This window comes from Carassius carassius, chromosome 22 (genome assembly GCF_963082965.1).
Source record: "Carassius carassius chromosome 22, fCarCar2.1, whole genome shotgun sequence".
Taxonomy (NCBI): Eukaryota; Metazoa; Chordata; class Actinopteri; order Cypriniformes; family Cyprinidae; genus Carassius; species Carassius carassius.
Window position 1 is genome coordinate 17,019,621 of NC_081776.1, and position 12,167 is coordinate 17,031,787.

Sequence of the window (12,167 nt, forward strand, 5' to 3'; positions counted from 1 at the left end):
TAACAGATGTAGATTCTACAGTGTCTCATACTTTAGTTTCATCCATCGCACCCAAAGATACTGCAGTGCTTTACAACTATAGGACAAGAAGAGCTAAATAAATAATACAGCTCATAATTTGTGACTGCAGTTGTATCTGATCAAATGTGCATTATTATTCTTTAGCTTGGGTTAAACTAATTAATTTTACTTAGTTGGAATAGCAACTACGCTTATTATGTCTATTTGTTTCTCTGTTTTGCCATGGGATTTACACAAGCTCCAGTCTGGATCCAGAACACCTGAGAAGAGATGATGCTGACTCTCAGAGGACCTCAGATGATGCTAACCCTGAAACAACATACAGAACTAACAAATATTGCCTAAAGTGTGATTGCATCATATAATAATTGCTGGTATATAATAGTGTTCATCATCTGGTTGAATACATCTTGTATTAATTTTTCCTAAAGTTTCTGCCATATGCACCTACACTGACAGTCACCACTGATAAGCTACTACTAAATATTATAGAAACTTAATTTTTTGTAAAGTTGCTTTCCAGTGATTTGTATCGTAAAAAACGCTACACAAATAAACTTGAATTGAACTTGAAAAAGTGTATCATTCACATGTTTAAGGCATTGATCCTTAAATCTGGCCCACGAGATCCACAAGTTTATCAAACACACCTGAGCATGCTAATCAATGTCTTCAAGAGCATTAGAAATCCAGAGTTGATCAGGGTTGGAGCTGAACTCTGCAGTGGGTTTTGGCCCTCCAGGGCAGGATTTGAGGAACCCTGGTTGAAGGCATGTCAGTTTAAACACTGAAATGATTTTAAGCTCTTTGTTATTGTCTTCTTGCATTATTGACTAACTATTTTCCAGTTTGACACTGTAAAGCTGATTTGACACAATCAGAATTGTATAAAGCGCTATAGGCTACACATAAAGGTGATTTGACCTTGACACCTGAAGCACGCATGCATGGAAGTCATCTCTCAGACAGCACACAAATACCAAATTTATGTCAGAATGAAACTTGATGAATATCGATTTAGGCTACGTTTTAAGTGAAAGTTAGCAGTTATGTCGGATGTGCATTAAATGGAGCCGTGCATTTCTTAAAAGGTTAATCAAACAACTAAATAAAAATAGAGAATAGCTCGCTGCTCTTAACTGCTACAGATTTAATGGATATTTGTGTTGGTTTACTTAATAGAATAATACAAATTAAAGTTTAGTTAATTTGTATCTAATGGTCTGTCTGAAGGCGCAGCCGCCCTGTGTAGCTATACAATCCTAAACGCCCGTGTAATGACAGCTGTGGTGTATAGGCTTTTTATTTACGGTATACAAATCATACGTTTAAAACATATATGGGTACTTACTCTTTACTGTACAAGTCCATTTGAAGTGTAAGTGCCTTTTAAGCATTTCCTTCAAGAACCTGGCACGGACGCCTCCAAAAAGTGAAAGTGAAAGACAGAAAGTGACGTCTCCTCTGAAACGCGTACAAATGTCGCAACTCTGTGCTCGGCGCTGTTATTTCATAAACATTCGTGTGGATTTACCAGTCGGCGTACCCTCTGAATTCTCCGGGATAAATGGACATGCATATTCTCGTTAAACTGATTTTCATAATGGCGGCATATCAGAGTAATATTGCCAGAGCAAACGGTAAGTTTTGGATCATCATTACGGGAAAATACACATATGTTGAGTAAACCTGAAGAGTGTTATTTCATATCGCACATATTAAGATGGGGTTCTGAGTTACTTCTTAACCGTGGACTCTACTAATAAATTGAATTGCTTGGCTAAAGCACGTTCTCCATGAATTAGAGCCTTCGAGATAAAAACCGAAACCACGTCTTGAAAAAAGAAACCGGAGAAGGAACATTAACTTGAATAGCCTATGAAATAGTGGAAACAGATTCCCCTACAATATGGAAATAATAATTATATTATTTACAGTTTGCTCAATGTATTTGTTTGTTTGAATACCGAGGTATTTTTTTTTTTTTTTTTTTTCACGCTTGGAATTTGGAGAAATTTTGACAAATGCTGTTGGAGTAAATGCTGGAATAGAACAACCGTTAAGTACATCATGCATACTAACTATATATATGTTCTGAATATTGTTTAACTCTTAAACATATATAGCCCAAAAAAATGATAACTATGATATTCTCTGTTGCGATATGAATAATTATGGTTATTCTGATAATTGAAACCAGGCACAAACCCAATCTATTTTTACTTTCATATGCTAATCTACAAGTCATCACCATTTTTTCCCTTGGTCAAGATAATTAACCTTAGAGTATGAAAAAAACATTAATTATTAACAGAATGGTTGACTTAGAAACGAATTATAATTAATATGAATATTAATTAAAATCAATCATGATTATCAAAATTAATCATAATTAATAAATTAAAATTTTTGAATCCCAGGGACACAGGCATAAACCACCTTCATATTGTAATACCTGTGTCATACCCAAGTCATTATACAAATATCTGTCCTCATAAACCACCCCAAACCAGTACACACACACACACATACTTCCCCGTAATTCAAAAGGCTTTAAAATATATTAAATGTTGTTTATTTGAAAATCTAAAAAGTTTTCTGCAACGGGTATATAGGTTTAGGTGTAGGGCGATAGAAAATACAGTTTGTACAGTTAAAAAAAAAATTACGCCTATGGAGAGTCCCCATAAACAACCAATTCACATGTGTGAGTGTCCAAATAAAGGTATACATTTACACAATGGATTTAGCAAAGAAACCTTCTTATGTACTAAAGGATACTTGAGCTGATTGTTCAAAAATTGGAAGTTTAAACTGTTACATTACAATATTTATTCTAGGTATTAAATTAAGGTAATATTTCCCAATAAAAAATATCATTTCTGCTATTATGTGCTCAGTTTGAAACCTATATACTGTATTATGTTAAACACAAAAGGATCATTCTGAAGAATATCCATGCAATTTTTGAACAATCAGCTCAAGTATCCTTTAGTACATAAGAAGGTTTCTTTGCTAAATCCATTGTGTAAATGTATACCTTTATTTGGACACTCACACATGTGAATTGGTTGTTTATGGGGACTCTCCATATGTGTAATTTTTTTTTTAACTGTACAAACTGTATTTTCTATCACCCTACACCTAAACCTACCCGTTGCAGAAAACTTTTTAGATTTTCAAATAAACTAACATTTGTATATATTTTAAAGCCTTTTGAATTACGGGGAAGTATGTGTGTGTGTGTGTACTGGTTTGGGGTGGTTTATGAGGACAGATATTTGTATAATGACTTGGGTAGGACACAGGTATTACAATATGAAGGTGGTTTATGAGGACACTGCCTGTGTCCCTGGGATTCAAAAATTGTAATTTATTAATTATGATTAATTTTGATAATCATGATTAATTTTAATCAATAATCATATGAATTACGATTCATTTCTAAGTCAACCATTCTGTTAATAATTAATGTTTTTTCATACTCTGAGGTTAATTGTCTTGACTAAGAGAAAAAAATGGTGATGACTTGTAGATTAGCATATGAAAGTAAAAATAGATTGGGTTTGTGCCTGGTTTCAATTATCAGAATAACCAGAATTATTCATATCGCAACAGAGAATATCATAGTTATCATTTATTTTGGCTATATATGTTTAAAAGTTAAACAATATTCAGAACATTTTTTTTATAGATTTAGAGGTAGCATAATAGGAAACCCCGAAAAAAAAGAGGATGTGGAATTTCCGATGTTACAGGAAGTTGTGTCACCACAAATGACAACTTGCAGTTAAAATATTATTTTTAGTTAATAAAAACATCAAATGTTTTCATCTAAATTGGAATAGCCTATATATTGTTGAAAAAAAAAGATCACGAGTCTCAGTAAAGGACTTCTTCCTTATTTGAACTACGTTACAAACACTACCAAATGGCTGTGGAATTGATGTCTTGTCTGGCTTCACACTGTGAAAGGATCATGGAAGAATCTGTGGTGAAATGTGTACCCAAACTTAATCTCAGACTAAAATAATCCTGGATCATTTCAAACTTTGAGATCCTTCAGAAGTATATGCAGATCTGTAGGTTGTACACACACCCAGAAATAGCACAGTGTATCACTGCGGGTGGGCCAAGTTTCTGATCCCTTAATAGGTGCCATTTATATGCATATCCACCTACCTGATGGCAGAAAGCTGAATTGTATTTCAAAATGTGAAATACAACACAAAGCAACTTTATTTCTTAGTAAGTTAAACAAAACTTATTGTTTTTAACACACATTCCATTAGGTTAATGTTTTTACAGATCTTGATATGTACCAATGTGTTGATGAATTTGATTCTATCCAGGAATTTCTTTGTTTGCATATGTGATATTTTAGTGACATTACTCTTACTTTATCTTAGGTGTCTGTGTAACCCCAATTCGGATCCCCAACACAATACCTAAGCAAGGAAAATATAGCATCGGTCAGATTACTCACGTTGAGTGTGCAAAGGGCTATGTAAGGAAAGCAGGAACATCCCGCAAGTTCAACTGCACTGAAAAAGATGGCATCATATCCTGGCACTCTGCCCTTCCCCTGAAGTGCATACGTAAGAGTCTTGTTTGTTGAAGAGATACTTGACATTACAAGACTGGCATGCATGACATGTCCGCCCCCTTGTTTTTACTTTAGCTAAATCGCAAACTTTCAAGTTGGTCCAAGCACAAAGTCACACAGAAACACAAGCCTTCTTGCTAGAACAATTTGTTGTAAAATTTGCGTAAAATATCAGACATGTTCAAAAACAGACTGCACAAAATCTCTTTGTAAACCCCACTTGATTCTGAAATAAAGATGTTGGTTTAATTTTACATCCTAACAGATATCAGGTGATAAATGTAGTGATTTTATTGTTTCTACTTTACAGCTGATCCCAGAAATCCACGTGTGTCCTCAAGTAAGTGCCATCTTTTTCTGTATATGTTGTTGAAGTGAAAAGTGATGTGTGTATTTTATGCACCTCAATACCAAATGCATTAACATTGGTCACACCAACAGACAGGCCTCACCCAAAGGAATATCATTTTTAAAAATGCTTGGTTACTGTGTTGGAATGCTTAACCAAGCAATGTTTTGATAGAACCACAGTGTGTTTTTTTAGGAGAATTAACCTATGAATAGTTTGTTAAGTTGTCTCTGGATATGAAAAGTATTTTAAAAACAACAACAAAAAATAATTAAACACATCCCCCTTTGATCACCAAGGTGACTAAAGTGTCCTGTATTATGTTTTTGCATCAGCAAAGACCCCATTCCCTCCTCAACATTTCACATCATCCACCACAGAAAGAGCTGCAAGAAGTAATACCACAGTTCATGGCACAAGCACAGCAACCACAGGTATATGTCAATTTATGCATGTATGTGTTGATCTTTTTTGGGTAGGCCTTGATTTAAGGTAATTGCATGACACTTCAGCAACAGGACATATAGCTGTGACAACAACAAATAAAGTTGTCACAAGCAAAACAAGAAGGACTACCAGCCTGTCAACTCTGATGTGCACAACAAAAATGGTGGAGTCTACTACAACAACCAATGAGATTACGACTTCAACATCCAGCAGCTTCACAAGCAGAGAATATATGACAGCAAAAACATCGTCAAATACCCCGTCAGGCTCTTTCTCTACAACAACAGGTGAAGCCATTTGCTACGATGGGTTAAGGTGCATGGGGCTAACTTTAATGGAATGGTTAACACAAACTAATAACTATCTGTCATGATGTACTCACCCTTGTGTCTTTCCAAACCAATATGACTTTCTTTCTTCAACAGAACCCAAAAAGGAGACATTTAGCAGAATGTTCATGCTGTTTTTTTCCATACAGCTTGTAATGACCAAGAGCTGTCAAGCTCTTAATTTACTCATACATATTCAAACTTCAAAAGCAAGACTAGCTTGAAAAAGTCATTTTTTGGAAAAACATAAATGATAAATGATGACAGAATTTCAATATTAATCTTCATTAAGCTCAAGCTATATTAACTGTAGATATATATGTTCTAACACTTCACTAAACTGTTAAACCCCTTTCTGCACATGAAAAATCAGTGTAATACCTAAATCTTATTTACCAACCATCACAATCCAGGTTACTGGGTACAAAGCTGAAACTGCATTTACATTGTCAATATTTAAATTAAGTCATTGAAATAATTTTTTGAACCAACATTACTCCTTTAAACTCAGTACAGATTGCACTTCATTCAGAAAAATTGCCTGGCACAATTTGTGCTGTACTATTACAACTAGGGCAGCCCCCCTAAAAGTCAACTAAAAAATAGTCGACTAGTAGAGGCTCAGTCAATTAAAATTTTATTAGTCGGTTTGTCGCAGAAAAAAATCCCTGTGTCCATGATGGACAGATTGTTAAGGTTGGTCCTTGGGGTAATTACAGTATATCGGGCAGATGATATCCAAATGTCCACGTATCATTCATCGACCTCAAATATGGCTACTTATGGCTACGTATAGGCTACTTACCTCACAGACATGAGAAATGTATCTACGCAAAGCTTCAAATGTCTATTTTGAAATGAACCAATTCAAGTCAAAAACAAATACTCTATGATTATGTAATCCATATGAACGTTGTATTTCTCTCTGAAGATGTGTCCACTTTACAGCAGAGAGGATGGCGAGTCAGCATCCAACTGTGAAAACACTACTTTATTAATAAATTATTCAATATCTCCTTGCTATTTTTTCCCTAACACTTTGTCTTTTCTTTTGCCGGTGCTTTGCTGCAAGCTTAACATATAGCTTTATAAGCTATATATTATAGCCCCATTATGGTTTGGTTCCCCATCCCCCAGTATATATTTAATTCAGTTAATATCAAATTTGGATTAGTTGACTAATTGCACATTTAGTTGACTACTAGTCGGCTAGGAAAATCTTTTGTCAGGGCAAGCCCTAATTGCTATCAGTTGAAACCAGGTGGGAAATATAGGAGTAGTGTTTGAGTGCCAGCAATCGTGGCAATGATAATTGATGTAAAAGATATTGGCAATTCCTTCATTTTAGCCTAATGATATTTTGAACTTGAATTTCATTGTTTCAGTTTAAAAAAACTGGATTTTTTTTTTTATGTATGTTTGTCATTTACCTGGTGCAAATTGGTTTCATCACAATTTTTTCTGTGATTTATGTAATTCCTTTGGTGAATTGGGCACCATGAATTCAGCACAGTTAAAACATACAAAACACACTTTTAGTGACCGCAGTTCATTTTTAGTAAATCTGCTGTTCAATATGAATTAAGAGTTCAAATAAAACCTATTTAGTGCATTGCATGCTAATTTTCTGAAGTTAAATTCTGAATGTTAATTAAAATGATGACTGAATATGACATGGGATTTGAGTTTGGAGTCACTGACAATCTTACATTACCACAAAGAGTCTTTGTTATATTGAGACCGCAGTACTGAACTTGAATTTGAAATGACAGGATGTAAACCATGACAACAGGACGACTAACAAGATCTTCCTGTTGTGTTCAAAAATGTGGGTGATGCAATGTATATAACTAACCACATATGATGAACATGAAACTAACAGTGTTTGAGATCCCACCTCATGTTGTGTGCAGATCTTGGTAAGCAAAGTTATAGGTTACCCAAAGAAAGTTTTTGTTAATTCTTATGTAAAATTTTTATTATTATTATTATTATTAACTTTTTGGCTTTTGAAGGAATGCAAAATTAGTTATTAGCAACAGAATGTCCAAACTACAAACCCGATTCCAAAAAAGTTGGGACACTGTACAAATTGTGAATAAAAACAGAATGCAATGATGTGGAAGTTTCGAATTTCAATATTTTATTCAGAATACAACATAGATGACATATCAAATGTTTAAACTGAGAAAATATATTATATATAAATAAATATATTAGGGAAAACAAGTTGATTTTAAATTTCATGGCATCAACACATCTCAAAAAAGTTGGGACAAGGCCATGTTTACCACTGTGTGGCATCCCCTCTTCTTTTTATAACAGTCTGCAAACATCTGGGGACTGAGCAGACAAGTTGCTCAAGATTAGGAATAGGAATGTTGTCCCATTCTTGTCTAATACAGGCTTCTAGTTGCTCAACTGTCTTAGGACTTCTTTGTCACATCTTCATCTTTATGATGTGCCAAATGTTTTCTATGGGTGAAAGATCTGGACTGCAGGCTGGCTTTTCAGTACCTGGATCCTTCTTCTATGCAGCCATGATGTTGTAATTGATGCCGTATGTGGTCTGGCATTGTCATGTTGGAAAATGCAAGGTTTTCCCTGAAAAGACGACATCTAGATGGGAGCATATGTTGTTCTAGAACTTATAAGGATATTCCTTATATTAAGGATATTCCTTTCAGCATTGATGGTACCTTTCCAGATGTGTAAGCTACCCATGCCACATGCACTCATGCAACCCCATACCATCAGAGATGCAGGCTTCTGAACTGAGCGCTGATAGCAACTTGGGTTGTCCTTGTCTCTTTAGTTCGGATGACATGGTGTCCCAGTTTCCCAAAAAGAAATTCAAATTTTGATTCGTCTGACCACAGAACAGTTCTCCATTTTGCCACAGTCCATTTTAGATTAGCCTTGGCCAGAGAAAACATCTGCGCTTCTGGATCATGTTTAAATATGGCTTCTTTTTTGACCTATAGAGTTTTAGCCAGCAATGGCGAATGGCTAGGTGGATTGTGTTCACCAACAATGTTTTCTGGAAGTATTCCTGAGCCCATGTTGTGATTTCCATTACCGTAGCATTCCTGTATGTGATGCAGTACCATCTAAGGGCCCGAAGGGCATCCAGTATGGTTTTCCAGCCTTGACCCTCACGCACAGAGATTGTTCCAGATTCTCTGAATCTTTGGATGATATTATGCCCTGTAGATGATGATAACTTCAAACTCTTTGCAATTTTTGTCTGAGAAACTCCTTTCTGATATTGCTCCACTATTTTTCACCGCAGCATTGGGGGAATTTGTGATCCTCTGCCCATCTTGACTTCTGAGCGACGCTGCCACTCTGAGCAGATATTTTTATACCCAATCATGTTGCCAATTGACCGAATAAGTTGCTAATTAGTCCTCCAGCTGTTTCTTATATGTACATTTAACTTTTTCAGACTCTTATTGCTACCTGTCCCAACTTTTTTGGAATGTGTAGCTCTAATGAAATCCAAAATGAGCCAATATTTGGCATGACATTTCAAAATGTCTCACTTTCAACATTTGTTATGTTATCTATATTCTATTGTGAATAAAATATAAATTTATGAGATTTGTAAATTATTCAATTGCTTTTTTACTCACAAATTGTACAGTGTCCCAACTTTTTTTGAATCGGGTTTGTACTCTTTTTCATACAATGAAAGTCGATGCTGAACACGGCTTTCATAAAACAGCTAGTTAAAAACATTGTGGAAACATTGCAGAAGAAGACTTCAGAAGACTTGGAATAAAACTCATGTGGACTACTTTTATGATGATATTTGGTCAGACATGATCACCAACTACTGTCAGTGTAAGAGCACTTTACTAAATCTGTCCTTTAGTGTTACACAATAGTAAGTCATAAGCTACAGATGATCACACTGCAGGATTTACTTTTGGTTGAACTATACCTATATATAGGTCCCATCATAGGGCAACCTTTTTTATAATTTATGCCATTATTTTATAAAACAATGATTTACTTTAAGTCGCTCTGTAATGTTAGTAAAGTATTGTTTCAAAACATGTCATGCCAATTTTCATTGTTAACATGTTAACAGGACTAACAACACGACATCAATGGCAGTGTCAGTTAACCCATTTAACACATGTTGGCTTGCGATTCATGAATTAGAGAGTTGTTCATGACTATTTCAATATTTCGGACATATACTACTTCCCTCATTCTGTGAAAACTCACTGCCTCTCACCATAATTCTATCCTTCTCCCATTTTTTTATTAGGAGGCAATGCATCTACTACTAGAACCACTACTGATTCTGAAGGTAATTTATTTGCTTGTAGTCATCCATAGAGACAATATTCTCTAACTTCAATTATCTAAAATCAATCAGATGAAATTAGGAATTATGCAGGGACTATAACCTGTTAAACAAATGAAAAAATGAGGGGATTCTTGAAAGTAAATTAGAACTCTGGCCATTTTCTCAACCAATTTCATGCATTGGAAAGAATGCCACAGCATTCATGCATTCTTTTTCTTCACTATCACTTTTTTTTCTGTAGGTATATGTGACATCTTTCATACAATTTTAAGGGGCTGTCAAAGCTCCCAAAAGGCAGAAAACCACTATAAAATGTTATTTTTTAGAGCTATGGTCAAGGAAAGATTTTCAGTGAACAACATCTTTCTGTCTTTTCTTCACACAAAGCTGTTCAATGGATTCTGAAGACTTGGAATATAGCACAGAAATCATGGGCTTTTTTCATGGTGTTTTTATTTTAAAGCTCTATAGCTTGGAACAGCATTAGTGTGAAAAATTGATGACATTTTTATTTTTTATTTTTAAACAAACAAACCAATCAAATCTCTTTCATTTAGGAGACAAGTCAGGAGCATTTTCCAGTGGTTATAAATGTGAGTGCCATGCATTGTTGTTAATCTATTTTAAATAAATAAATAAAAATACACACACAAACATATGAATATATAATATTTCTCCATTCTGTGCTCATTATTGTATTTTGAAAGTTTCTTTTTTTTTTTTTTATCAACATTTAGCAACAGTAGGTGGAGTTACAGGCATAATTCTCCCTTGCCTGATAGTAGCAGTAATGCTTTTATGGTGGAGGTTTGTTTTATAAAATCTATTATGGTTTGAAGCTTCAACTTACAGGCTTTTTGCAGCTTCTGCCTTAATTGTTTTCATCCTCCAACCTACAGGTCAAGAAATCGGCAAAAAAACAGGAACAATGCAGATCCAAACAGGAACGAAATAATTCTTACCAACTCAGTTGCCTGCACTTCCTACACATCTGTACCACAAAGTGCACCAGCTGACAATTCCAAAGAAGACTTAGAAATTTTCATAAATCAACCACAATGTGTGGACACATGATAAGACAGACTGCTTATAAGTTTTGTTCAGATTGTCAACCCATATAGAAATTTTGCATAGCTTCTTTTTTTGTCACTTTCTTATGCCACATAAAACAAAAACATATCAGACATCGTTTGAAGAAAACATGCTTAATGTCTTTGCAGAAATAAATTAAGGTAAAAGTCGAGAAGAAAATGACAATATACTGCTGGTCTACACAGAGACCAGCAGAGACAATAACATGGAATAAAGCTGTGTATTCCAGCTTCCTATGTTTCTGTAATAATCATAACATAAGATGTAATAATCCAGTGAAGTGGCAACATGTTGTCATGTTGCAAGACATCATCAGTATTGCAAACCCTGTTGGTTGGGTGTAGACAAACCAACATTGACACATAAACCAACGCAGATATGCATTAATATGATCTGAACAGTTGAGATGCACAGTGTGGACAGTCGTTTAGACCAGATTTCAATTGGATACTCAAATAATTTCATTCCATGAAAAATACCAGCCAAAATTAAATACCACATATTTGATCAACTTCCATCTAATGTGCCTAATCTCACCCTATACTCTTTTAATATTTTCATAAAATGAATAAAGTTTTATATTGTTTTTAATCCATGGTCTTTGTATGTATATTGTTCAATGACAAAACGCACAAGCAACTTTTAGACCAGTGTTTCTCAGTGGTTTTTCTCATGTAGTAAATTTATAGATGGTTAGCATCAGCAATTTCTGGTTGACGCTGGTATTTAAACTATGTGACTGCAAAAATTGTCAGTCAATGTAAATCATTTTTATGCAAGCACACTTGTGTCTCTATATCTGTCACATGTTGGTGCTGTAAAGAGCACAGCATTCCAAGCAGCATTCCAAGGATGAGCGGCAGTGTGTCTGGGAACCGGAACAATTTTATTTTCTTCCTTTTCTCTCGCCTCGTCTGTCTGTCCTTACCCCCAGGTACTCTGCGGCCACCGTGATCGGGGGTAGAGAGCAGTCTCATGAGTACCCCCTGGCCTGCGAGGGGC

The 12,167-nt window shown here is 35.1% G+C and overlaps 1 protein-coding gene across 1 annotated transcript; it reads left to right on the plus strand.

The window, feature by feature from the left end:
• The first annotated feature begins 1,436 nt into the window (after positions 1-1,436).
• On the plus strand, positions 1,437-11,619 carry LOC132098584 (location of vulva defective 1-like). Its single transcript, XM_059504647.1, has 9 exons — positions 1,437-1,661; positions 4,431-4,619; positions 4,938-4,967; positions 5,312-5,410; positions 5,489-5,710; positions 10,032-10,073; positions 10,631-10,666; positions 10,811-10,880; positions 10,973-11,619. The coding sequence occupies exons 1-9, from the start codon at positions 1,589-1,591 to the stop codon at positions 11,145-11,147; spliced, it is 936 nt and encodes a 311-aa protein (XP_059360630.1). The 5' UTR covers positions 1,437-1,588; the 3' UTR covers positions 11,148-11,619.
• Positions 11,620-12,167: the final 548 nt, after the last annotated feature.

Bases quoted from the DNA above. Each gene is read 5' to 3' on its own strand.
- LOC132098584 (XM_059504647.1), top strand. From the start codon at position 1,589: ATGGACATGCATATTCTCGTTAAACTGATTTTCATAATGGCGGCATAT. The intron at 5,411-5,488 runs GTATATGTCAAT...ATGACACTTCAG, and splicing joins CACAAGCACAGCAACCACAG to CAACAGGACATATAGCTGTG. The intron at 5,711-10,031 runs GTGAAGCCATTT...TTTTTTTATTAG, and splicing joins CTCTTTCTCTACAACAACAG to GAGGCAATGCATCTACTACT.